Consider the following 27,515-nt stretch of genomic DNA (forward strand, 5'->3'; position numbering starts at 1 on the left):
ATATTAAATAAGCGAAATGTTACTTTATAAATATAATGCAGGACAATTAGTAAAAAATCTACATAAAAATAGGTATACCTTCATGGAAGCTTTTGGAACGGTCGACTACATAAATTGTCTTGAAGTCTGTGTGAAATGTGATTAGGTACTTCTTCTATCTTTTATCGTATGGGTTGAAAGGTGGATTACCAACCTCATCAACCCTGGTGTCTGGGTTACTATTAAGTCGCCAAAAGCCATGGCTCATGTAACGACTACTTACTTACATACATCAGTATGGAACATTTTACTTTCGGTCAATTAGGTGTCCGTAATGTCCTAATCAAACTAGGGATCACAAAGTAGTTTTCCGCCAGGATTCGAACCCGGGACATCTAAATCGTGAGCCTATGTACTGATAAAATACATTAATAATTAGTATAAAGTGCCAGCTTTTTAGACTAGGTAAGCGTTACAGGGTAGCGTAGCGTTAGGTGATAATTGAATCAAACTCGAACCAATTTTCAAGACAAAAGTAACAACAAAAAAAATCGCGAAAGGAGAATCTATGTAGTCGAGCGTTCGAAGGCTTATAACGCTGTGTTATATGGGTTGTTCTTCTTTTTTATCGACAATGATCTGTCCTTCGTTCTGCTTCTGATAAGTTATGTTTTAGAATTTTATTTCATGTTTTGATTGTCCAAAAATATAGTTATCTTATTATACTCAAAATACAAGCAAAATACTAATCGGTTCCTCAATTAGTCATTAACGTAGCTTGATCGTTTTTCACAAAATTATGTGACAGAGTGGTAAATTGAAATGCTGTCTCCGATGAAAAGGGCCACTCTGTCACAATATTTTTTGGAATGCGCCTGCAACGAAAAGTATGTTACCAAGATAAAGAGAACCACTAAATAGTCCTCTACAGACACATCTTTATATGATGTTTTAAAATATTTATTGCCGTTATAATTTTAAAGATGTTAAATCCGATAAATCGAGAAAATGTCTTTTTATTGTCGATAAAAAAGAAGAACGACCCATATTAAAAACCACGTAAGGGCCTTTTTGAAAAACCACATTCGGATGATTTTTTTGTTAAAAAAACCTTGCAATAGACAAACTAAAACTAATTTCAATAAGGGACTTTCCAGGCTACGTCCCCCAAAAATAATATAGATGGCGCTGTAGAAATTTAACGTGATAATTACCTATTTTCTCATTACTTCGATACAGTCATAAGCAATATAATACTTTAGGACTCTGTCGCACTAACATATTTGACATTTAGTGAGACTTACAGTTCAATTTGTCAAAAAAGTTAATGTGACATGGTACCAAAGCGTACCAAGCGTATATTAATGCTCGTGACCGTACATAATTATTCAAAAATACAATGTATTTGCTGAAGCATATTTACATAAAAATATTTTTTTCTTGATATTTGTATCACATTATATATAGAATTATGTTGCTACCTATATTGCTTCACTTTATTTTGATCAGAATTATAATGGGTGGAAGATGTGTTGTGCCTGGGTGTAATAAAAAGGGTCATTTATACCCAAAACAAAGATAAAAGATGCATACGTCTGTTACCTGACATTATAAGATTAAACAAAAGACAATCTTTACAGCGCCATCTATAATGTTTTTGAGGAACGCAGAAAGAACGTGGAAAGACCCTCATTAAGGTAAAAGTAAGTGGTTTAAATTTTTATCCGTAGTGTTATTGCCGAAAATCACATCACAATGTGATTTTTCGAAAAGACGCATGGTTTTCTTCATAAGGCGACGATATGAAGGTAAACGAATGTTTATTATGACTACGATCTTAAAAATAATAAATTATTTCACTATAAGTGAAATAAATGTCCAGAAACGAATTTCCACAATCACTTCACCAAAGTTCTCAATGATCGAAGCCAATTCCAGTTCCGTACACTTTTTCACATATTGCAGTTTTAATTAGACAGAGGGATAATGTCCTTTCTAACAGTTGTAATGGTCGATAGTCTGATCCCTTGTCACAGTAAGGTTCATCATATCCATCTCAGGATGTGAATTGTTTTGTTAACTCTGGCTCTACCCACCCCATATCCGCCAGTTCAAGGCCGACCGCACTTTGCATGCGTTTCCATTGTTTATGAAGGTCAACCCGCACCTAGTGTGCACAGTACGTACTCTCACATTATTTGGAAAGTGGGGATTCTTTGTGCGTATTTGTACGTGTACGCACGAGACATGTACGTACGAAAATGCATCCGAAGTGCGACCGGCCTAAGGCTACCGAACCTCTGAAAGACAGAACCTGTACGGCGACAGAGCATCTATCTGGCTCTCTCGCACGCTGTGATTGGTCAATATCTCCTCACCGTTTTTATGGAATCCGGTTTGAGTCCGAGAATGACGGATAGCAGAAAATTACTTAGAGATATAACCCGCTCAATATCTGTTTATCACTTTTTTACGGTTGTCGCTTTATTTATCTTTTGTTTTATATCGGATGACGTTATGTAGTGCGTCGGCTACCATACAATCAGTTCTACGACCACTTCAGATACGTCATTTGTCGGACTCGGATCGGATGTATTGTATACCTCTTTCAACGTAGCGTGATTAGAGTGACATATCTGTCGTCTCTTTCGCACTAAGGGGATACAGCTTACTACTAACTACTACTACTAGCTTCGTACTAAGCTGTATCCCCTTAGTGCGAAAGAGACATATCAAGACACTCGTCTTTTTCGCTCTAGGCGATATACTATATATCAGTACTGTACATTCTATTTAACACCTTCCAAGCGTTATCTCGTTTTCACAGGGTCGGCTTACCCAAATGTTAAAAGAGGTTAGTGGGAAAACGTCCTGAGGGTACCTACTTTTGGCCTGCCCTACTCCTTAGATTGTATACTCTTCGTTCCGTGGTCTGTGTGTTACAGCGACGAGGCTATTCGTCGTCGCTGCTCTCCTCCTAGCTGTCGAAGCGGTCAGGCTCCAGCTTGGCGCCGGACCTGATCATCACCAGCTGCTGCTTCTCCTCGACGTCCGCATCCATCTTGCCACTAGGTTTGAAAATAATAATAAATATACTATTAACCCCTATTCCTCAAGACACCTCCCAATTTACCTGTCACTTTCTTATCCGCCGAAAAGGAAAGGGACGGATGATTTACAGCTGTTAATTTTAAAGAGAATGAGTATTAACCCGGGCGAATCAAATAGGTATCTCGCTGGTATGCGACCCGTTTGACGTGTGCTGTCAACTTTATTATGTCGAGCAATCGGCCAATTGGTTAGGACATTACAGGCTTATCACCTGATTGTCCGAAAGTAAGATGACCCGTGCTTCGGAAGGCACGTTAAGCCGTTGGTCCCGGTTACTACTTACTGATGTAAGTTAGTAGTCGTTACATGAGCCGTGTCAGGGGCCTTTGGCGGCTCAATAGTAACCCTGACACCAGGGGTTGGTAATCCACCTCACAATCCACACGATAGAAGAAGATTGGCCAATATAAAATTCTGGGAGGAGAACAACCCACACGACAGAAGACGTATTATTAATACCTGATCATGAGGAGCTGCTGCTTGTCCTCGTTGTCGGCCTCCGTGTGGATGGTCTCTATCGTCAGCATCATCTTCTCGTCACAGGAGTCGTCGCCCGAATCCGAGTACATCGACTGCGTTGATGTCGCTACCTCCTGGAAACGACACAATTTATTTATTTATTTAATTAAGCACATCAAACACAACAATTGGGTCGTGTACTAGGTTCAAGATAAATTATGAAATTCTGATTACTAAATAAAGACAGGTCTAAAACTAAAAAAAAAAACATTTTCTTTTTTCTATTTAATTTATTTATGAATTTTTATCAAGAAATCCGTAATAATAAGTGCAAAATTTTGTCACGTTTTTCTCTGACGTCACAGTGTGCTTTTCCATACAAATTCCATAGTAATTTAGTGTTTTGACGTTTAGTAAAAAGTAACTGATTTGACTGTTGTTGGTTTACAATAAATAATATAACTTTCTTAAGGCTAGTACTAGTGCTTGCACCAATTACAGACGTGCACAACTTATGTAATTAACATGCATGTAGAATTTGGATTAAGTAGTTAAAGAACAAAAAAAACGCAAACAATCAATTCATTGAAAAAAATAAGTTACAAAAAACACTTTGTGACCCCTAGTTTCGTTAGGTCGTCACAGACTGATCATCCGATTGTCCGAAAGTAAGATGACCCGTGCTTCAGAGGGCACGTAAACCAGGTTCCGGCTACTATTTACTTAAGTATGCAATCGTTACATGTGCCTGTCAGAAGATTTTGTCGATTCAATAGTAACCGAATCGAAATCGAACGATTCAAAAATACGGCTCCAAAATATGAAAATTAATAAATAAAGTACAAAGTACAGAGTAATATAAACAACGGTAATATAAGCGAAGGTTGGTAGTAGGGCTGGCAGAGGAAGACCTAGAAGGACGCACATTGACCAAATTGGAGATGTCCTTAGAAAAGGTGCAGTACGATCTGCTCCGAACCGGCGTGCGTGTATAAAACGTGGACAAAGCAAGAGAAGTGTGTCAGGATCGAAGATAATGAAATTCCATAGTCTTCTTACCCCGGTAGGAAAAAAGCGTGAGTTTATGTATGTAATATAAATGTACCGTGATCCGGTTCTTGGTGTGTATCCGCACGTGTTTGGCGAGGTGGTCGGAGCGCATGAACCGCTTGCTGCACTCGGGGCACTCGAAGCGCTTCTCGCCCGTGTGAGTGCGCCGGTGACGCTGAAGCTCATCTGACCTCGTGAATCTGCAGGAGATAGAGAAAATTACTAATTTTTGACGAAGCTTTGAACACCCTGAGAGAGATCCAGCCTCATAGGTGCTTTCGCAGAAAATGCCTTTAAATTTTAAAATTCACATGGTTTCATAACGTCTATAAAAACGTAACAGCTACGTCATGATGCTGTGGTAAAAGCTCGTCGATTGGAACAGGTACGGAGAACCATTAATTTCAAATTTCGCGCGAAAACGTTTGGTCTCGTGAAATAATGCCCAGTGACGTCACATTTCAATAAACAAAGAAACTGTCAAACACTGTTTTACTTGAAACCTGACAGATAGGTTTTAAAGGTTGAGTTACGAAAAGCGGCCAGTTGGAAAAAGGCAGTGTTAATTGCAAATAAGTTTTTCTAAGTTTTCTTCTTTCCGATCTTTAGGGAATAAATTATGATTTTGCAGTTAAACACTGCGCACTGTTGCGCATATATAGTACAAAACTATAACCAAAAAAAATTTGTTTACTGAAATAGTATGCAGAACTGTCAAAATTCAAGTACACTCAACAGTAGCGACACCTGATGGGAGAAGTAGGCAGTTTTTATGCTCTATATTATGTTATAATGTTTGAGTAAGTACCTCTTGCCACAAAACAGCCAGTTGCAAAGGAAGGGTCGTTCCCCCGAGTGCCAGCGCAGATGCGCGCGCAGGTGCGAAGTCTTGCCGTACACCTTGTTGCAGCCCGCGATATGGCACACGTGCTGCTTCTTACGGTCCACCATTCTACTGGAATAATACATTATACACGGTTATTTGGTAGACCCATAGCAACCCAGTTGGAGAACGCTTGACTCTCACTTGCAGGTCGCAGGATCGAAACCCAGCTCAGGCCTTAAACCAATGGTCTTCGAACGTGTTTCGAATTCATGTCTGGATCGTAAATGATAATCACGTGCACAGCGGTGAAGGAAAACATCGTGTGGAAACACACATACCCGAGAAATGCGTTTTCGGAGGTATGTGAACTAACCTGTATTGGGCTGGTTTTCCCTTCGGGTTGGAACAGGCAGCCACGTTTGTAAAAAAACGGACCTATCAAATATTCGGGTTAGATAAGCGGACCCCGTGAAAACGAGATAACGTTAGGGAGATAATAGTATTATTCCTTATTCTATGACTATAATACATTGGTCAACTATAACCCCGACACCAGGGGTGATGAGATTGCGACTTCAACCCACACGATAGAAGACTGCACAAAAAAACAATGTATCTATTCAAAGCACTTACTTCTCCCCCTGGTCGCAGTTGGGGCAGGTACAAGCGACTCGCTTCATGAGTCTTTTCCCCCCGAGGGTGGGGCTAGCCTCTCTCTTCACCTCGCACTCGCCGCCAGACGCGCTGCCGCCGCCGCTGCCGCTGCCGGCGTTACTGCCCGCGCTACTGTTACTGACGGTAACTACCTGCCATTTGCCAGGCTCGTTTGGGTCTTGCTGGATCTGTTGGCCTGCGGATTTAAAAGATAATGTCTATATCTATAAAAAAAAGAAAATGATTGGCTGATAAACTGGCTCATTGGATCAACGTACAGCCGAAACCACTGAGTCTAGAAGCTTGCGTGAGCACTGAGAAGGGATTGTTGAAAACTCATCCCAAGAAAGTTAGTTATTTTTAACATACATAACATAAACAGTCTATATAACATCACAATGCTGGGCATGGCTTGGGTTTTGGAATTCACTTGATATCAACTCAGAACCATGGTCTGAATCATCCCACAAAGAGTGACAAGTAACAATCCAGAGCCGGATAAAGGGTTTCATTCTAGTGTCAGATTTAGTTAACTTGCCACGTTAACCCAAGTCCACGAGAACTGAACCAGCGGTAATAACTTACCTATAATAGGTTGGGGTTGCGGCTGCGGTTGCGGCGCGTGTTGCAGTTGCGCGAGCTGCACGCCGCCCAGTCCCAGCGCTGGGACCAGCTGCACCGCGCCGCCCACGCCCACGCCCAGCGTCGGCATCTGTACACCAATACATCATTATTCCCTAGCTCTGAAGATACGGACATTTTTTATTCGAACGTTTTTGGTGTGCAAAATTAAAAAGTAAAAAAACCGCTGGTGGGATTATAGTGGGAGGCTTATCTGTGCTGAAAATTGGGTAGTGAGTCCAATAACGTAAAAACTCGTGGTTGATAAGGACGTGTGAGTGAAGAAAAAAAAGGTTTGCGTTATTGGAATCACTAATCACACGTCGTAAAAACGCATACATTGTGTTACACGTTTCATGCTAACTATGTCACATAATACCTCTACGATAATATATACGAATACACAAAATAGATGAATAAATTATACACAAAAATAAATATTAATACCATGCAAGAATGAGACATGCGTCAAACAAACTACCAACAAAAAAAAATACAAACCTGTTTGTTGAAAATAAAAAATGTAAATGACATCGAATGAACAGACTTACTTGTTAATACCCTTTACATCGTAGCATGATTAGTGTCATATCTCTCGTCTCTTTCGCACTAGACGATGTATTATATCTCTCCTGCTTGTTCTAATCATGCTACGATAGAAGGGGTATAGTTCGGCCACACATTGAAATTAATTACATAGCTAATGTATAATCTTTTATTTTGATGTGATGTAAACATTAAGTATACACAAATAGCAGGTCTACGTCCCACTACTGGCCACAGGCCTCGCCTCAATCAATCAGGGTATGGAGCATACTCCACCACGCTGCTACTCTGTGGGTTGGTGGAGGTGTTTAGGCTAGTTGCCCGGGACCAACGGCTTGACGTGCCTTCAGAAGTCATTGTCAAAATCACTTCGTGAGACTGTCCTTTGTTTGGCAAGGACATCGCAGGTCGAGTCACCTGATTGTCCGAAAAAATAAGATGTGATGTAAACAATAAATTATTCTAAAAACTCGCCTTTTTATCATTCTTATGGTTTCGCTCACTAATATTATGCATTCCAACGCTGCCAACTAAGTACGCCAACTCGGTACGAAAACACTGTTTTTTCATTAGGGCGCCTTCAAATTGAAAAAGATGCAGAATCTGTACGAATTTATCTTGCAGCGCAATTGTCGATTGTCGTCAGCGTTGCAGCAACGCGACCATCTAGCATGCGCAACGGGATAAAATATTGTAATGGACGATTTATCGATTCTGACAATGACGTTTTGCTGATTAGTGCTTATATCATCATCATCACCAGCCCATTAACGTCCCCTCTGCTGGGGCACAGGCCTTCCCTATGGATGGATAGGGAGATCGGGCCTTAAACCACCACGCGGGCCCAGTGCGGATTGGTGGTTATTAACGACTGCTAATGCAGCCGGGACCAACGGCTTAACGTGCCTTCCGAAGCACGGAGGAGTTCGAGATGAAAACTTTTTTTTTGTGGTCACCCATCCTATGACCGGCCTTTGCGAAAGTTGCTTAACTTCAACAATCGCAGACCGAGCGCGTTGACCGCTGCGCCACCGAGCTCCTCAATCTCTCCTCGTGCTTATATATGAACCCAAATATGTCTTGTCGTTCTGTCAAAATACGAACAAAAACACTTGACACGCATGTTAGGGGAAAAAACAAACACGTTGCGCACGTTGCCCTGCACGATATCCTATAAACAAATAGACTCACATTCGCTAAGGAGTTTTTCTAAAAAAGCGTCCAAATCGTGTTCTAGATAGTATACTTTAAGGTAAGTTCGTTCCCTCAAATTAATACGGCTGTTCATATAAAGTGCAATATCCGTTGTACGGTCACGAGTAATAATATGTATACATTTTGAAACCATGTCACATTAACTTTTTTGACAAATTAAACCGTAAGTCTCGTTAAATGTCAAATATGATAGTGTGACAGGGTTCTAAAGTGGGTACATGATATTGCTCATTACTGTACAGTGTCGTTGCGCGCCGTGACAAGATGCGCCACGGACACTTTTTTCCGGAGATTGGTTGTCTATTTTATATGCGAGGTCTACGAACGCGACTAATTTGCAGGCGACCTTACCTGAACGACGTTCCTGACGTTGCTCGAAGCAGGGATGACAGTGAGCTGGTGCGGCGCGGAGCTGACCGCTGCCTGCTGCATCTGCTGCTCTTGCATCGACGGGCCCACCGCCTTCCACAACATACTTATAGCACCCGAGGACTACGCTTACTTATGAAGCAAGTTTTATGACATTTCAAAAGGTGAGCGTTTGTTGCAGCGGATTCGGAGCGGGCCGTACGAAGCGTTGCGTCGTCGGTAACTCGGGGTTTACGAAATCTCGTATTACAACATTTTAAAGAAGTTTTTTTTGCAGCTACTGTTCCTCAGCTATATAGATAGTGAGAAGCTGCAGTAGTTTTATGCGGACGAGACGAATGTCAATGGGAATCTTATTGTAAAAACGTATAAATTGCCCCTTAAAAGATTGGATTGGCTCTTGAGTTTCTTATGATTAAATTTTTTGTATGTACTATTTGTACATGTATATAATTTATTTTTGTATGTATTTACTTATAATTGTATATTATCTATTTATTTGTAAGTTGTACTTAGAATGCACCAGCAATATTTGAACTTTTACATATTTCCTCGCCTTATGGTTTTGTCTGACACCAGGGTTGATGAGGTTGGTAATCCACCTCACAGCCCACACGAGAAGAAGATGGGTATCTGGAAGATATTGCTGTAAGCGATAAGGCCGCCATTTTCCGTATACTTAGTTAAGTCTCTTTTGTAATTATTTTCTTTTATTTTGGTCCAATAAAGTTTATTTGAAATGAAAGATTTTGTGATGTTATACAGTCGACTGACGTGTAAGGCAAGTTTATTTTATTCCCAGTATTATCATTGTGCCGATCACTATTTTTTTACACTATCCTGTATGCTTTTTTACATAATAATACATTTTCATAGATATAATGAGATCCCAATAATGCTCCATATGCTCCGATTCCGCTCCATTGAACGCACACTATTATAATCACAGAGTTTTTACTATAGAGAGATGCCGCGAAAGCATATCCAGCGGGACCGATATATGCACAAAACGATAATATTACATGAGGCAACGACCGTATTATAAAACTTTCTACGTCGTGCATTGCTTCTTTGGTATCGCGCAACCACAACTAGCGCTTGTGTTACTACGCAATGAACGGCGGGTAAATCGATGTAGCGGTCCAGACAGAAATGTCTTAGTGCGGCCGCATAATTTAGTGCTGAGGTCATCTACCTTGTTTCTATGATCTGTGATTATAATGCTTTTGTAAAATTTATCAGTGTTTCACTCTTTTGACCTGTCATGCTGCTTCCCACATGCCACATACCAAATGTAGCGGCAATATAATATAATACTTTCAGATATATCTCAAAATGTATATATACTTTAAACTATACATTATGCGTATACATATAACTTAGATAAATAAATAAAATGTAAATGCAAATAATATAGAAAATAAGAATAAGAATTTATAAAATAAGAAATATGGCAGAAAAATACTTCAAGCCGTAACTCAATCAAAACAAACCAAAACTCAATACCGCAAGTGAATTCAAACTTAATTCATCAAACAATACGACACATTTCATAAGATCTTACGAACTGAATAGAATAATTGGAAATAGAAATTAATTTTAATCAGCAAGGCTTCGAAATTCAAACCCTTTTAATGCAAAAATACAAAAAAATACGAGTTTCATTCATCCTTTGTTGCCTCTTTGAATTGTGAAACGAAAGTGCCTTGAAAAGAAATCTTCAACTTGTGCTAAACTTACTTAGTCGGCTCAATATCAGTTATGAATTGTATCGTATTGTAGTACGACCGGTCGCACTTTGAATACGTCTTAAGAATTCGACTCGTCCATATACGTTAAAACCACGGTATAGAGTAAAGAGGTTGGAAGGGCCAAGAAAGCGCGAATCACGCGCCATACAAGTATGAGCAAATAGTTCATACTTCAACTTTGCACTCCACTCGTTCGCAAACTTTGCAACGCACGGATCTCCGCGGTAGCATAATTAAAAGGTTGTCTTGTGCATTATGACCTGCAGGGTAAAAATCCAATATCGACCATCATGCAACGAGATCCCTCCTTATCACAGGAAAGCTAAAAATCTTACTATGATCGCCTATTTATCAAAAATACTTTTGTGTGCAGTATTTTACGAAAAGTAATGATAAAATTGCAGCCTATCACATAAACACATATATTATATTGCCGGTAAAGTGGCTATAGAATTCGAAAAGCAATAGAGTTATCGTGGTTATCTGTTTGCAATAGTAGTAAAAGAGAATGGACCGGCGACAGCGGTTCTCGTACAAAATGCGCATTAGGGCCTTTCCAACCTCATTCCTCTATTCCGTGGTTAAAACAATGATCTATAACAACCGACGCACATTCCCTGTACGCCCTCCCATGTGCGTACTTAGAAGATTGGAATGTTCGTGCGTGTTCGTACGTGTACGCACGAGTCGAATACGTACACAAACGCGACCGCTATTGTACACATGTTTTGTTTCTGTATTCTGTCTTACCTGTAGCGTGATGGTAGCAGGCGTAGGTGCTGCGCTGGCGGCCGCCTGCGACTGCCCGTTCGCTTGCTGCGCCAAACCAAACCCAGCTTTATTTACAGCACCATAAAATTACAGTCAAGGCCCTAACACAAGCAGCCGATAACACCGCAGTATTATACCAATATTAATGCACTGACTGTAATCTTTTATTGTTAGTAATAACGCAATTTGTTGTACAAAACGCGCCCGTCAATTATTTTTGTACACAAACATTAGGACAAAGGTTTACCTACTACTGAAGGTTCAGAGGTGAGTCTTTATCAATTAATTGAATACAATTTGTTCGATAAAAACAAAGCATGAATATCCAAGAATTCACAACGCAACGTCATCGTCTTATGTCATTGTCATATTGCTACGTCAGCGCCCTCTATATTGCCACATCAGTAACATTATTGCTGAGACTCGAACCAGTCACAGATTAGAAAACTCGCATGTATAGATAGAGGATCCAGTGGTGTTTATGTGATTTGAACGGCAAACAGGCAGGCGGTCCGCCGGTAAGTAGTCAACGCGGCCTATGGATGTTTGCTGCACCCGCTTGCCTCTCACTTTGAGGTCGCAGTTTCGAATCCAGTTCGGCCTAAACCAATGATTCTCGAATTTGAATTCATGTTTTGATCATAAATGATTACGTGCTCAGCGGTGAAGGAAAACATCGTGAGGAGACCCACATTCCCGAGAAAGGCATTTTCAGAGGTATGTGACCTAACCTGTATAGAGCTGGTTTGCTCTCCTTCTAAACTTACTTACTTCTGTAAAAAACCGGACCTATCAAATCTTCAGGTTAGGTAAACGGACCCTGTGAAAAACGGGATAAGAATTTTCCTTACTTTTGCTGACAAGGGGGAGAAGGTTTAAAATAAATTCTACTTACATACACTTGAATAGCCCTTAGGTACTCTATAATAAAAAATATATAACCATTACCTGTACATTTGCCAGAGACGCGATTTGTATCTGCTGTATTTGACCGGACGGCGTTAACACGTTAGCGACTTGAGGCTGCGCTTGCATCTGGAAAATTAAGATAAGATATTTATTGCATTCCTGATGTTTTCACAGAGGTCTTAAAAGTAGAGGAAAGTACAAACAGGAACCCTGTAAGGGCACTACAACAACAACTTAAAATTATACACAATGAAAACAGAAAACTAAGAATAAAAATAATAAAGATTAAGTTTCAAAAAATACATTTACATTTACAATAATCGATGTCTAAAAGATTAATAGATGTATTTACTCTCAATAAATATATAATATACTAGCTGTTACCGACTTGGTTCGCGTGAAGCGTTACTATACTATTAAAACTAAAACTATAGAAGTCACAAAATCCCGTCTTAGTGAGAACCGACGGCCTAAAACCTCCATGCAAAGATTGAGACTCGTAACGAGTGAATGAGTCAGCCAGTGTCCTTTCGCTACTATTATATACTTGTAGATACTACGCTCTGTGGAAATCGTAGATAACATTGAGATCAAATATTTCATTATAAAATATTAACAAACTACTGTTGATGCTCTTCACTTTGTCAACAAAATAACGCTTTTAGTCTTTAACTGATTACGGCTGAAATGGCCCCCGTCGGGGGTGAGGTAAATCAAGCTCGTTCCAAGCTCGTATTGACGCGGGGCGGGGAGTGTTCCTTCTATAGTACGTATTACTGTGTAATCTATGACTTTGTCTTCCAATAACTTGTGACTCTCGCGTAGCCCCGCACCTCATAGCTGGCCTCATGTAGCTTATTTTTATGTTGTCGTCTTTCGAATCTGTTACTAATACTAGCTTAAGCTTTCTGTTACTAACAAAATATGGACTAGTTTCCGAAATAAATATTTTGATTTGATTTTGATTTGTAGGGTGCGTACCTCTCGAGAACACAACGGAATAACACGACATCACTCCTGTATCCCCGAAATTGTAGGCAGAGGTGCTGTTAATGCTATTTAATATAATTGATTGAGTGATTGTCCTGTCAATAACAAAATATAATCACAAATTGCACTGAACTGTTCGTTCTGTTTACTAGTATGTCTTACCTGCTGCAGCTGCGGTATGATCTGCAGGTGTTGCGGCGCGTGCAGCGGTACGTGTAGCGTCTGGTACACGGTGTGACCATTCGCAACTGACACGGGCACTTGCACTGGGACCATGCCGACGCCCACGCCGCCGACGCCGCCGCGGACCGCGACCCCGCCGCCTGTAGCCGTTGATGGGTTAAAACGAGCTTAAATGTACAGTAACCGTCACAATATGCACGCATATCCCGCGCGTAGCGATAGTTGTACCAAATAAACTAATTCTGTATGTTCAGATAAATAAAGTAACGCTAATTCAAAAACCATTTCGGGATTTCGTCATAATTAGCTTTACAACTACTGCTTGAAAAGCAAAAACATCTGAAAGCTCGGAGAGGTGTGAGTACTTAGTTCATCTTGCGATGGATGTACCTCCGACTACCCCAATTAGAATATAATAGTGAGCTATGTTATGTGAAAGGTAGAAATATTTAAATCAGTTTTTCCTAATAGCAGAATCTTGCTTTTAAAAATATAAAAATTAAAAAATATATCTTCAAAAATACATACTTAAATCTATACACAACGCGCGCGGTATGCGGTTCCATGTCACGGCTACTAAAAAGCCTTGAATGTTAAAATTGATGAGTAAACTGTTCTTTCATTATAGGATGATTCGTTCAACAGCAGGCAGGACAGAACATCAGAGTGCAGTCTAGTGCAAATGAGACAGACGATCCATCCTAGTATGAAATAACAAAAAGTGTCGACAAAAATAGCTAAAAATAAACTTCTCATCAAAAAAACCGATTCACCCGAATTTGTGTTTAACAAAACAATTGTATTTAAAAAAGAATATTTGGAACAATTCGAATTAAAAACTTTACAATGCCCACTGTAAAATGACATTTACTTTTTTTTATTCCTCGTTTTTAATATTTTTCTGATAATGTTTCCGAAACATAAACTTGAGACGTGTTTCGAGTTTTTTTATGAGAAGTGTATATCTGAGTATTACATATACTATACGAGATTGAACTCGGGTTTTCTCCAAATTTATTTCTGTTTTTACAACTTGTAACACAGTTGTAAAATGTATTTCTGTATGGTAATACGATAATCAACCCGAGCAGCATGTGAGATTCGTACTGTACGCTCCATTTTGCTTAATTATTATTATTCCTCTATTTTATAATTTTGACAATCACTTCACATATTTTTAACAAATGAGAATGACTAAAAAAACAAGCTAAAATAAAAGTTACTATTTACTCCCATTCAACGACAAAAAAGCACATGTTTGATTTTTTTCTTTAGTGCAAAAACTTAGTGCTTCGTGCAAAACTAAAATCAAAAAAATATTTGTGCCGTATTGTGCATGTGCTGTTTAGAGGTAGCCAAACCATAGATCTAAGCGCACACTTGAGAAAAAACATCTCTTCAAAAATAGAGTAAGATTAATAAGTCCTCCGCGTTATTACTTCATTCACTGTCCCTTTCTTTTTCGGCGGATAAGAAAATGACAGTATAACTTAGAATAAAATTGAGATGTATATGCTGAAATCAGCATAATTACCAGTTAAGTAAAAGTAATTTCTACAAAATAACTTAGAATAAAATTAAGATGTGTATGCTGAAATCAGCACAATTACCACAGTTTCTTGCCAAACCATGGTACTTGAGATCTCCCTTTTAGGTTTGTAATTCTCTGAAGAGATCCCTTTATCTCTTAGATGTTTTGTCGTAAGTATGCGCAGTTTAAATGAGCCATATGACATAGTGATGGTGATATGAGTGCACAGGGAAATTAATACACCAAGCAAAGAAAATGTAACGCAAGTAAAGGAAGCTTGGGAGGCAGATTCGTAGTAGAACGAAGAGAACTTTCTCGTCAAAGCACATTCATAGTCCAATAAAAAAAAAATTGGTGTGCATACAATTTGTCGTATTGGTGCCAATAAAAATTATTGCTACGCATTAGAATGACGCAGTAATATTTTATTTAATTTATTTTCGGTGTTGTCCTATATGCTACTTGAGAACCTAGTCAAATAAGATACTTTTTCGAGACGTAAAAACGAAAGTTTTCTTTGGAGTTTGTATGAAAATACTGTCCTGTGACGTCATCAATAAAATCGGTCAAACGTCGTTCTCATTGTTACTTAATTCATAAATACAATTCGAAAATAGTTCGAAAGGTAAAATGAGGTTGATTTTCGATCATCTTAGACTGGCTTCTATTTCTAGATTAATTTAACTTTGACCCAGTCAGGGATTAAAAACTTTTAAAAAACGTACCCTCCAAATTCTGATTAGTTGCGTATGCACCACTAAACTGGCTTGTTTTTTTGCTGTTTGCGTGTGTTGTAGATAGTGTACGCTATGTCTGTTTTTCTTTTGTCGCGAATTAATGCCATGTGAGGCAAACCAAATAGAACACGCCAAAAAATTACGTCTATTGTTCGAATCTGGCGTTATTTGTCGCTTAGGTATAAATAGCGGTTATTAAACAGGGGTCCTAAAAACGCCCTACATTGGTTGACATTGCGCACTTACCTTTATATGCGCAAATGTCAAATAGCATGCGGCCTTTTAAACCGTCAGAATACAAAGAGACCCTACTACAACAAAAAGAGTTCTTATTTCAAAATGGTCATTGCAATGCGTGTCACCGAGAAAGTTCTCCTCCATAGTCGTGGACCTACCTGATCCAGGGCTGGGCGGCGATTTACTGTCCTTGTTCCCCCCGTTCTTGTCCCCTTGCACTTGCACGGTATTGGCAGCACTCACGGGCAATACCCCGGACGAGCTAGGAATACTAATATTCTGACTCGTCGGGATCTGAATCCCGCCGGGGATGGTGATATTGGACCCCGGGATTGTGATCATCGGCTGATTCCCGGTCAACGCGCTCAGGGGAATGGTTAGGTTAGTGCCGGGTATGGAGACCGTCGCCTGTTGTTCTGTTACCGCGGCGAAGACACAGATTAGTATGAGAATAGTTAGAAGCGAGGCATGCGGTGGTGGTGGGTTGTATGAGGCGATCACACAGTTATTTATATCGATATAATTCTACTGTTCTGCGCTGAATTATTTCTAGGTGAAGATACATTTTTATGCTGACTGATCATGTTCAAGAAGTCCCTACGTTCGCTTCAACATGTGTTGATAGTTCAAGAAATTATGGTGGCAAGCGTGTGTTGCTGCCCAAAAGTTGTTTCGGGGTCCAGTACCCTTAGCAGAGCATAGTACACCGCTAGCCAAAAATTGGGAGTGTTGGAAGTTGGATCGATGATCCAACGGTGTTACGTTGGAAGTTGTTAACGTGCGTCGCGTTGTGACAACTTCGTTAGCGCGTTTCAGGCCCGATAAGCGCCATCTCTGTTGTATGAGCGGAACTACCTGGCCAACTAGCTGGGACCGCCACAAAGTCCTTAAGCGGACTAAGGGACTTCTAAAACTCGGCCATTCAATCTTTAAATGTATCAATTGAAAATTACAATCAATGTATAAGCAACTGTGTGATCGCTTAGAACTTATCTACTCGTAGAGTGAAATGAAATGAATATAGAATGAGAAATACTATTTCAATTGACATTTATAATTCATGCAAACAACACTTTTAACATCGATGTCTAGAGTTGAAAATGTAAACAAATTTGATAAGGATGTCGAAAGAGGATCAATAGTAGAGCTTATTGTCGTTTATACCGGTCACAGATGGTATTAGATATTATAATATTTTTTGTTTATGTTAGCTGGCTTCATCTGAAGCCGTGGTAGCCCAGTTGGGAGAACGCTTGCCTCTCACTTTGAGATCGCAGGTTTGAATCGAGCACAGGCCTAAACCAATGATTGTCGAATTTATTTTCGAATTCATGTTTGGATCATAAATTATTATCACGTGCTTAGCGGTGAAAGAAAACATCCGAGAAAATACATTTCCGGAGGTATGTAACCTAACTTATATTGGGCTGGTTTTCCCTTCGCGAGGTTGGAAGGTCGGACAGGCAGTCGCTCCTGTAAAATCCGGACTTGTCAAATCTTCAGGTTAGGTAAGCGGGCGAGTGAAAACACGGGACAATGCTAGGGAGATGATGATGATGATGTGAGCTGACTTCATCTCTTTCACCTTTTAGATGTTAAAAATCCCTTCTTACTGGTTAAGGCTCTGCTCAAAGAGTGTCAAGTAGTCTTTACATGAGCCATATCAGCGTGCAGCGTCCTCTGGCTTAATATTCAGGGTTAGCAAAATCCAGGGTTGGGGACCTCCCTTCCAACCCGAACGACCGAAAAATGTCGGTGAATACACTGTTTAACCGGTGAATACCTGTTACCAACCCGCATTGGAGCAGCGTGGTGGAGCATGCGCCATACCCCCTCTTAAGGGTAGGCCTGTGCCTAGCAGTGGGACGTATATAGGCTGTTTATGTATGTTACACTGTTTAAGATCTTTCACTAAGTTTTTGTAGGTAAATGCAACGTGGAACTATGGCGTTATCTCTTACGCGCATCTATTTTAATACCTTCACCATCTGCGACGGGCAAGCGAAGCCCATGAAGTGGAAATGTCAATACGAAACCGAAGCAATCCCAAAGCTAGGTGATTATTACGTGTAGATCTAGACCCAAGCTCGTGTGACCTAATGACCTAAATGGGATGGCTAATGGCTATTGGGCGATAAATATATACTATTTTTTGTTACATTACTGAACTATTTTAGAGGTGTTATAATTAGCTATATAAAACGGGTGCAGTTGATCGAAAACTTCTATCTTGTTTTATTTAAAAGCCTTTTAAACGCAAAATCGTCATGCCATTATATTTCGAGGGAAAATCTTTTTAATTTTTTAACCAAAATAGGTTTGTTTTCACTACAATATCTCCGACTCTCTTTGTCAAAGTTTTGGTCTGAGATACTTTAGCCCCGTTACATTAGTCACTCGACATCATTTAAGAGCCACGCTCTTGTCGGTGTACCTCTCTCCACGCTACTTTTTTAGAAAAAAAAATAGGGCAGTGGTTTCCCTTATGCCTTCCGCCCCGCAGTACTCTGTCTGACGCGACGCCGTACTAGGACTCCTGTCCTCCGCCTTTGGATAGTACTGACAGTTACTGTCAATCGGCGTATTGGAAATATTTACTTGAGCATTATTGATTCTGGTACTTTCAAGAAATAAAAGAATCTATGTAGGAATGTGACAATACTATAGAAGGATAATGAATGGGAATTTGATTGTTTATGGTGTGAAAGGAGGATGGTTAATGAATGGGACATAATGCAGTTTTTAAAAGTAAGAAAGGCGAGTCTATGGTGCGATGTCGGTCGGGTTAGAGGATTTTGTTAAAATATAAGGAGTAAAGATATTTAAAATATCCCGTGTTATTTTTATATCCCACAATTTACATCTATGTATATAACGTCGTTTCTTCAACAGAACCGCGATTTATTTAATTAATTAAAAAACATTTGAGACTCCAAACTTTTACCTGAATTGAAACTAGCTGGTCTATTGCGTGTTTTTTGTTAACAAAGGCGACGATGAATTTTATTTTTCTGTATAAACTGCACCCGTTACTAAACATATAATGGAATACAATGGAGGCTCACCAGCAGGTAAATGCATCACGTTCTGTAGGAACCCAGCGGGGAGCACCGGCGTTCGCACCAGCTGGCCGTTTACTAAACTCACTTGGCCCATACCGGAGAAATTCTGGAAGTTATAATAAAAAGAGTAAGTAAGATACATCATCATCAGCCGTACGACGCCCACTGCTGGGCATAGGCCTCCCCCAAGGATCTCCACGGCGATCGGTCCTGCGCTGCCCGCATCCAGCGGCGTAAGTAAGATCCAAGAGTATAATATTATTTATTATCGCGTGCTCAGCGGTGAAAGAACACATCGTGAGGAAACCCGCATTCCCGAGAAATGCATTTTCGGAGATATGTGACCTAACCTGTATTGGGCTGGTTTTCCATTCGTGGGTTGGAAGGTCATACCGACTTGACAGGACAGGAAATACCGGTCCTGTCAAATCTTCAGGTTAGGTAAGCGGACCCTGTGAAAACACGGGATTATGCTAGGGAGATGATGATTATTGCGTATGGCAAAAAATATCCTGCGTGGAGCATATATCTAGTTTAAGCTCCCTCAAGCAAGTCTCTGCCGCATCCGCACATGCACCTGGGAACCGGGGTAGAGAGCACTCGTTAGATAGGGTTATCCTGCGATTACTGTGAATGTGGTCACCCGGATGACATAGATGACGATGTTATAGAGATGATGTTATAACTAAGTGTAACTAAGTGACGAAGTGAACGAGTTAAGAGTGAACTGAGACTAAGTGTGATTGCAACGTTTCTGTGACAACCTAAAATAACAAAATCTTTCTTTCTTACTTAGTATAAAAATAGTGAGATAGTCACTGTGGTCCTGTGGTTTATTCATCGTCTTTCTTCTAAACGGGGAGCACCGGTTCAAATCCCGGTACCGGACTTTCACAAATGAGTTATAAATTCATCTGAAGTGCAGTTTTCACTAACACAGTTGGCTCGACTCACCACCTATCACGTTAGTCTAACAGAGCTCGATGAGGCGTGGGTGGGATCCTCTTAAAATGCATAAATGTTTTTGTCATAATTTTAATTATCATAATCCTTTATGCATAACGTTTTTTAGCATAAGAGTACTTTCCCATAATAAACCGACCAGTATCTAGGAATACTGGTCGGTTAGGTATAACTTATTTTTGGACTAATATTTGTTGGTATAAATTTCATTCGCATATAAATAGGTATCCATAATTCTTTTTTAGAATAATAGTGTTTTGTCATAATTTTTACAAAGCATAATAGTAGGTTAGTGTGCGGCGGAGGTGGCCCTCGGGCCACCCCTACTTCGCCAGCATGTTTATCTTACACACGAAAAGTATACTGAATGATGACCAACAGCATGAAATAGTGTCAAAAAAAATAAAAAGTCACAATCATGAACCAAAAGTAGCCAAGGAAAAAGTAAGTTTCGAAAATGTTCAGTTGTGTCAAAACTTTTCTTATTCGGAGTATAGTTTTTATGCTTATAATAATTATGCTTATATATAATTATTGTCATTAATTATTATGCTTATAGTAGTTATGAGTTTCAAAAGTATGCTTAAAAGGTTATGACAAATTAATACTATGCGTAACTAATAATAGGACAAGTAACAGTATGCCATGGTAAATTATTACATAAAAAATTATGAGTAAAAATAGAGAACCGGCGTGGGTACAGTCATGAGCAATATAATGTACCCACTTTAGGACTCTGTCGCACTAACATATTTGACATTTAGTGAGACTTACCGTTCAATTTGTCAAAAATGTTAATGTGACATGGTACCAAAGTGTATACATATTTATGCTCATGACCGTACATAGTTCTTGCAATGGACCTCTGTCTACCCCAATTGGGATATAGTCGTGAGGTTATGTTGTGTGTTATGTTGTGCTTCTATGGACTATATCTGCATTGATGTGACACACAGCGTCTTCTTCTTCTATCGTGTGAGACGTGAGGTGGATTACCAACCTCATCTCCTTGGTGACAGGTCTTGGTGTCATACGAAAAAGGTGATGAAATAACTACCTGTGCATGCTGCGCGGGGATGAAGAGAGCGTCCTGTCCGTCGACGGTGACGGCCTGCATGGGCGGCACGGCGCCCACGCCGCCCACCCCGCCCACGCCGCCCACGCCGCCGACCAGGCAGCCGCCGTATACCCCGCCCGCTTGCTGCTGTAAGATGAGCGAGGTCATTAACATAAAGACATGTGACTATTACTAACATAGCACCTTATCCAAATATCATCTTCCGGGGGGTTAAAAAGGCCACATTACAGCAATTCATCTAAAAAAAACAATATTGCAATGCCCACATCTGTTTGATTATGTATTTTGAGATGAATTGTTGTCAATGTGGCCTTTTAGGGCTTCCACCAATAGGCGTTCGTCATTTATCTACGTAGATAGCATTCACTGCGTTTATTGGACCTCGATAAAATGCGCGATAATATTTCCCTCGTCAGTTTTCTTGAAACTCCTGTTAAGAAAGTAATAGCAATAAAATACCTGTAACAATTGCGGGTGTATTTGCAGCAGTTGTTGCGGCGAGTTCTGGTACGGAGCGCCTTCTTGTGAGACCACGCCACCACCCAGCAGCGACTGCAGTTGCTGCATAGATATCACCTGCAATCAAACACATAGAGATTTACGTAAAGAGATTTTTTTCTTTTTTAGGGTTCCCAACCTCAAAAGCATTTTCCATTCCAGTCTATCAAAGGCCAATTCCTTGACTTCCCTATAAGACACGACGTTAACCTTTTCTTAAATGCTACACCGACAAGAGCGTGGCTCTTAAATTGATGATGATGAACCTCAAAAGATAAAACGGAACCCTTATAGTTTTGTTATTTTTTCAATTATGTACCCAAATTCAATAAATACTTGTCAATTTTCGAATAAGTATATTAAAAATTACAATTACTTATTGCTTAATATATATACCTCTTAAAATATTTTATTTTCTCGAAAAAGCTTAATTTAATAGAAAAAGAAACACATTTTCTTCAATTAATTTAAATTTAACAAATAAATGACACACGCAAAGCGATTTCGACAATGTCCCTATGGGGAATCGAACCCGGACCTCGAGATCGGGAGCCTAACGCTCTAACCTACCACCTGTGTTTTTGACCACGGAGGCTGTTTTGGTGGGACGGATCATTTCCCGCCACTTTTCCCACCACAATCTTTAGGATTTTCACGTGAGTACATTAATGAAAAAATAACAGTTAAGTACCCTAACATTGTGATTCTGATTATAATGTATGTGATTTTATAAGAAGCATAAGTAAAGATGAGATTACCTGAGGTTGCTGTACTTGTATACCATTTGGAACTGTATTGGCCGCATTGACAATTGCCGCTGATAATTCATTGCCCTGAAAAAGTCATAAAAAAAAATTGAGACAAGTGCCCTGTGTAACTGACTTATTGCCCGGCGGCTCATGATAATAGGTAATAAAACGAAATACTTAATAAGAGGAATGCCAAAATATAATGTAAAATATATAAATAAAACAGTAAGGGAACACCGCAGAAAGTCAACCAGAAAACAAAAAAACGTATCAAAAAGATAAAATAAAAATGTCATTTCATGACAGGCCGGAGACCAGCCAGTCCCGACACCCTGTTTATCAAAACTTACAAGCCCTATATGAGATACTTTTTTCGAAACATCCAAACGAAAGTTCTGTTTGGAGTTAGTATGGAAATACTGTCCTGTGACGTCATCAATAAAAGCGGTTAACGTCGTACTAATTCTTACTAAATTCATAAATAAAATTCGGAAGTAAGTCGAAAAGTAAATTGAGTTTGATTTTAGATCATCTTAGATTGGCTTCTATTTCTAGATTAGCATTTTATAATTTATCTTTCACCCAGTTAAATACACTATTCTGAATTAAAATTCGGATACACTATAAATATAATAATTGATGAAAATAGAAATTAGCATTTGTTTGTATTCAAAAATAGAAGCACAGAATTACAGGCGTGCGTTTCGGTCACAAGTACTAATATGTTGAAACCATGTCACATAAATTTTTTGACAAATTAAACCATAAATCTCATTAAATATCAAATATATGATAGTGTGACAGGGTTCTAAAGTGGGTACATGATATTGCTCATGACTGTATTTATCTAATCACAGTATCTAATTGATAATAGTAAGACTTACAGATAGTCCCTGTGCTCTTAACTGTTGAACAACAGCTGAACTGATGACTCGTAGCTGCGGCTGTTGTTGTTGCAAATACTGTTGCTGTATCGCTGCAAGTGTCGCAGCATCTCCCTGTACTTGTTGCTGTATCAACTGTGCTTGCTGTTGCGCCTGTTGTTGCGCCTGCTGTTGCGCTTGTTGTTGCGCTTGTTGTTGCGCCTGTTGTTGCTGTTGTGCCTGTTGTTGTGCTTGCTGCTGGGCTTGCTGTTGGGCTTGCTGTTGTGCCTGTTGCTGGGCCTGTTGCTGTTGCGCCTGCTGTTGCGCCTGTTGTTGAGCTTGCTGTTGCGCCTGCTGTTGTTGCGCTTGCTGTTGTTGTTGTGGACCTGTTAAAATAAAACGTACTTTTATTTTAAAACTATACTTTTTATTTGAAATGGATGGAAAGCCTTTCGCCAGTATTGGGACACATTAAAGACCATTAACTGCGTGTACTGATTGGTTTACGGAGAGGGTGTGTCTTATACCTTAACACACAAGTCAGTTGTCAAAATAGTTGACTGATGTCTCTTTCACACTATGCTGGACTCTATATTACTGTCTTACTCTCATAAGCACTATGCTAAAGTGCAAAAAGCATACTCCATAGCCTTTTAGTATAATGAGAGGAAGCCTGCGCCAGAAGTGGGACATAAATTGTGTACTTACTATAGTGTTGTTCGTCCTTGACGGGGTGCTGATGTTCGGGCCCCATCCCGGCGGCGCCCAGCCGGCTGCACGTGGCTGCCAGCAGGGCCAACGGCGACTGCGAGCCTCCGCCCTCCTGAAACACATCACATACTTGTACTACCAGTCACCATAGACAAAGAAATCCAGGTATGGTTGTCACCTTCCTAGTGTTTTTCCCATTGTTACTCCGTAGTCCGCTTACCTAACCTGAAGATCTGGCAGGACCGGTTTTTTACAGAAGAAACTGCCTGTCTGACCTTCTAACCAAAGGGAAAACCAGCCCAATACAGGTTAGGTCACATACCTCCGAAAATGCACATCTTGGGTATGTGGGTTTTCTCACAATGTTTTCCTTCACCGCTGAGCATGTGATAATCATTTATGATTCAAACACGAATTCGAAAACAAATTCGACGATCATTGGTTTAGGCCTGTGCTGGATTCGAACCTGCAACCCTAAAGTGATAGGCAAGTATTCTACCAATGTATTGATATCTGTGGGGTTATAAAATAATGTTCATTTATTTCTTTCCTCAATGGTTATATCAAATACACCTTCTCGCAAAAGCAATGCAACACAGGGGTGTTAAAATGGGTACATCGAAGCTATTCATCTAAGAAAGCAATACTGCAATTTGACATTTGCGCATATAAAAGTAAGTGTGCAATGCAAACAAATGTCAAAAAGCAATATCAATTGGTTTCTTAGATGAATTGCTTCGATGTGGCCTTTATAACCCCCCAGGTCGTAAATGATATATCACCCAATTGCCTGAAAGTAAGATGATTCATGCTTTGGCAGGCATGTTAAACAGCTGGTCCCAACTAATATGTGAGCCACATCAGGGGGCTATGTTGGCTCAATAGTAACCCTGACCAAGGTTGATGAGGTTGGTCTCACAACCCACATCACAGAAGAGGAATGGATGACATTGTAAGCTAGAGGCATGTATTTTATTTTATTTTTAAAGTGTTTTAATTTTTTTGCATTTAGTCTATTGGTATGATTTGAATCATGTTTGTAGAATTATTTGTAGACCCATTAATTTTGATAAAGAGTCTTCCTACGTCTTCTACAAGGTTCAATTTTATACACATTACCTAGATCAGACTCATGGGATATGACCTTTAAGGAAATTGTGTACAGATAGCATTGCCAGGATTCCAAATAAAGCCAGATTGTTATTTTTATGCTATTTAAATTATTAATTGTTTGGTTAGCTTTGAATTGTAATTAATTGTTAGCCTTTTATTATTTGGCCAGTTAAGTGATTGATAGACATGGCTGATAATGGAAAACTAATCATAAAGAAGACTGATATGTCATTTATTTTTATTTCATCAGAATTTGTAACGATTTATAATAAATGATGAAAATGACAAATTTTACAGAAAAAGAATTGTGGTGTTAAGACACCAAATCCTTAATCATTTCTGGCCTTTTTACTCAAATATCCCAAGGTATGTCCATCTATCAGGTTTGACAACCTGTCAACCCTAGTTACAGAGTGAATAAAAAGAATCATTGTTTTATGGAATTGATCAAACTGTTTCTACCCGTCTGTGGCAAATTGAAAAGGGTTATTTGCAGACGCATTTAAACAATCTACAAAATCAGCACAACTTCAGAATTAACGCATTCAAAGATGAACCTTATTGCCTGCACTTAAGGATATTTCAAGCACATTAGAAGTTTCAATACTTTTACGGTAGAATCGGTTACAGACAAACAAAACAAAAATGCATGCATCGTTTATAACGTAATATGATAGGAGTATAGGAGTATTGATCGGCCACTAAAGCGAAAAAGCGGGAAAGGATGGGGTGAAAGCCGTGTCGCGAAACTCGCTCGCTTGCCAACCCCTCGATATACCATACATAACGATACATTTTATACACTTTAACGTACCTCATCAGATGTATCGCCAGAAATCATTGAAGATAGTAAAAATACCACATTATCACAAAATAATTTGCATGCTTATGTATTCAAAAGATGAAAAGAATAAACCGTCTCCCGGTCTCGATTGTTATTGTTTATATTTTTTTAATCGCCATGACATTTGGGTTTGACAGATTTACCGATTTAACCACTCGTTTTTTTGGAAATATTGACTTTTATTGACCATTTACCATAGACAAAACATTCACTCATTCGTAAATATTTTTATTTAACCCCTTGTCTGCCGTGAAGATTTTTAAGAACATTTTAATCAATTTGGTTTATTAGTTCATTTTTTTAGAAAATAAATGCTAGTACTCTCGTTAATTTGGTTTTAGACAAATTTATTAAAAATACATAACGTTTAAGTTTTTTACTTTTATTAATTGTGTAAGTTCAAAACTTTATCATCTTAATCTACAAGTTCTACATCGAAGTAGTTGGGAGTCGACACGCCTTTTCTTAACAAGTGCCGGGAGTCGACACACGCGAGGCCGCCGCCGCCCTTTGATCCACCCACCTCAAATCGCGTGACTGATTTTTATGCAGTTGCTAACTCCACTTTCTTAAGCCATTCTCTAGAACGTACAACACGAGTTACTTAAAGGTATCAATTTCTATTTTCTGTTTTTATTGAATATACATGTTGTTGGAATTCATCGGTATATTTTAACATCATATTTTAAAAAATGGCGACTTATTTTATCTCTATGGGTTTTAGGAAGCTTCTATATTATTATGTCAAGTGCGGGATGCAACTTAATATATTTTAGTAACTAAATTAAAAATGGGTGTAAAGCAACAGCGGAGGAGGACGCCGATGCTATTTCGGCAAGGGAGTTGCTTGTGACGCGGTCACAACCTCCTGCGTGTGGCCTGCCGGGCCCCACACGGCCGGGGCCGCACTCGCCCCGCCCTCCCCCTGCGCCGCTGACACGAGACCGCTGCCCGCTGGCGTCCGATATATTGCACAATAAACACACTGAATCCTTTCACTTTACACTCTTTACCTTGGTACTTTTGTCCTCGTTAATATATTCCACTTGCACTTTTGTAGGCTCAGACGACATCATCTACTGCACATTTACAAACGATATTTTGCCTTTGTTCACCAACAGAATACACCATTCTCACGACCAGCCGCCAAACTGTGGCGAGCGGACTGGCGCCGACAAAAGGCGAACGCACTCGGCAATGTTCGTAGATCCGCCTCCTATCGCGTTCAAACTTAGTTTGTAATAAGTCGTTTTTCTTGTAAAAAATACTCCATGAAAGACTTAATAACTGCCCATATAGCATAATCATTGTAATCGATATCTTTATCCCAATTTCACTGAGCTCCTGGAGATGAATATCTTACTATAATTGAACTTTTAAGATAAACGAGTACTGTCCCTATCTCACTCTAACTGGGACAGGTCTTGATTATTGGTAGGCAGCAGCTGCGCCTCTCTCCTCCTCCCCGGTTGCGGGTGCGGTGCCGCCGCCCGATAATAATAATTGAAAGTAGGAAGGACGCAATAATGGGTGTATAACCTCGCGCCCGCGGCCTCCTTGGGCGGGCAAAAAATGCACACATGTCGTGCAAGTTCGCGCTCTAGGCACATTGCTTAATGATATGTAGTTTGTAAACAAAATATACTAGTAAAAATAATCTGGAGCAGTAATAGCAACTCTTTGTTCACATGACTC

General features: G+C 39.6%; 1 protein-coding gene across 4 annotated transcripts; it reads right to left on the minus strand.

Moving 5' to 3' along the window:
• Nucleotides 1–2,826: 2,826 nt before the first annotated feature.
• On the minus strand, nt 2,827–26,973 carry LOC126379798 (transcription factor Sp4-like). 4 transcript variants are annotated; one of them, XM_050028734.1, is made up of 18 exons: nt 26,834–26,973; nt 23,861–23,975; nt 23,174–23,538; nt 22,299–22,373; nt 21,502–21,618; nt 21,022–21,168; nt 19,005–19,107; nt 16,098–16,355; nt 13,414–13,574; nt 12,301–12,387; nt 11,332–11,397; nt 8,813–8,923; nt 6,665–6,791; nt 6,059–6,275; nt 5,408–5,554; nt 4,655–4,799; nt 3,550–3,683; nt 2,827–3,047 (listed from the first exon to the last, which is right to left on the minus strand). In XM_050028734.1, the coding sequence occupies exons 1-18, from the start codon at nt 26,894–26,896 to the stop codon at nt 2,957–2,959; spliced, it is 2,529 nt and encodes an 842-aa protein (XP_049884691.1). In that variant the 5' UTR covers nt 26,897–26,973; the 3' UTR covers nt 2,827–2,956. The 4 variants fall into 4 exon arrangements, with proteins under 4 accessions (XP_049884691.1, XP_049884772.1, XP_049884938.1 ...); XM_050028815.1 differs by lacking the exon at nt 26,834–26,973 and adding an exon at nt 25,791–25,849; XM_050028981.1 differs by lacking the exon at nt 16,098–16,355.
• Between the last annotated feature and the right edge of the window lie 542 nt (nt 26,974–27,515).

This window comes from Pectinophora gossypiella, chromosome 1 (assembly GCF_024362695.1).
Source record: "Pectinophora gossypiella chromosome 1, ilPecGoss1.1, whole genome shotgun sequence".
NCBI classification, from domain to species: domain Eukaryota; kingdom Metazoa; phylum Arthropoda; class Insecta; order Lepidoptera; family Gelechiidae; genus Pectinophora; species Pectinophora gossypiella.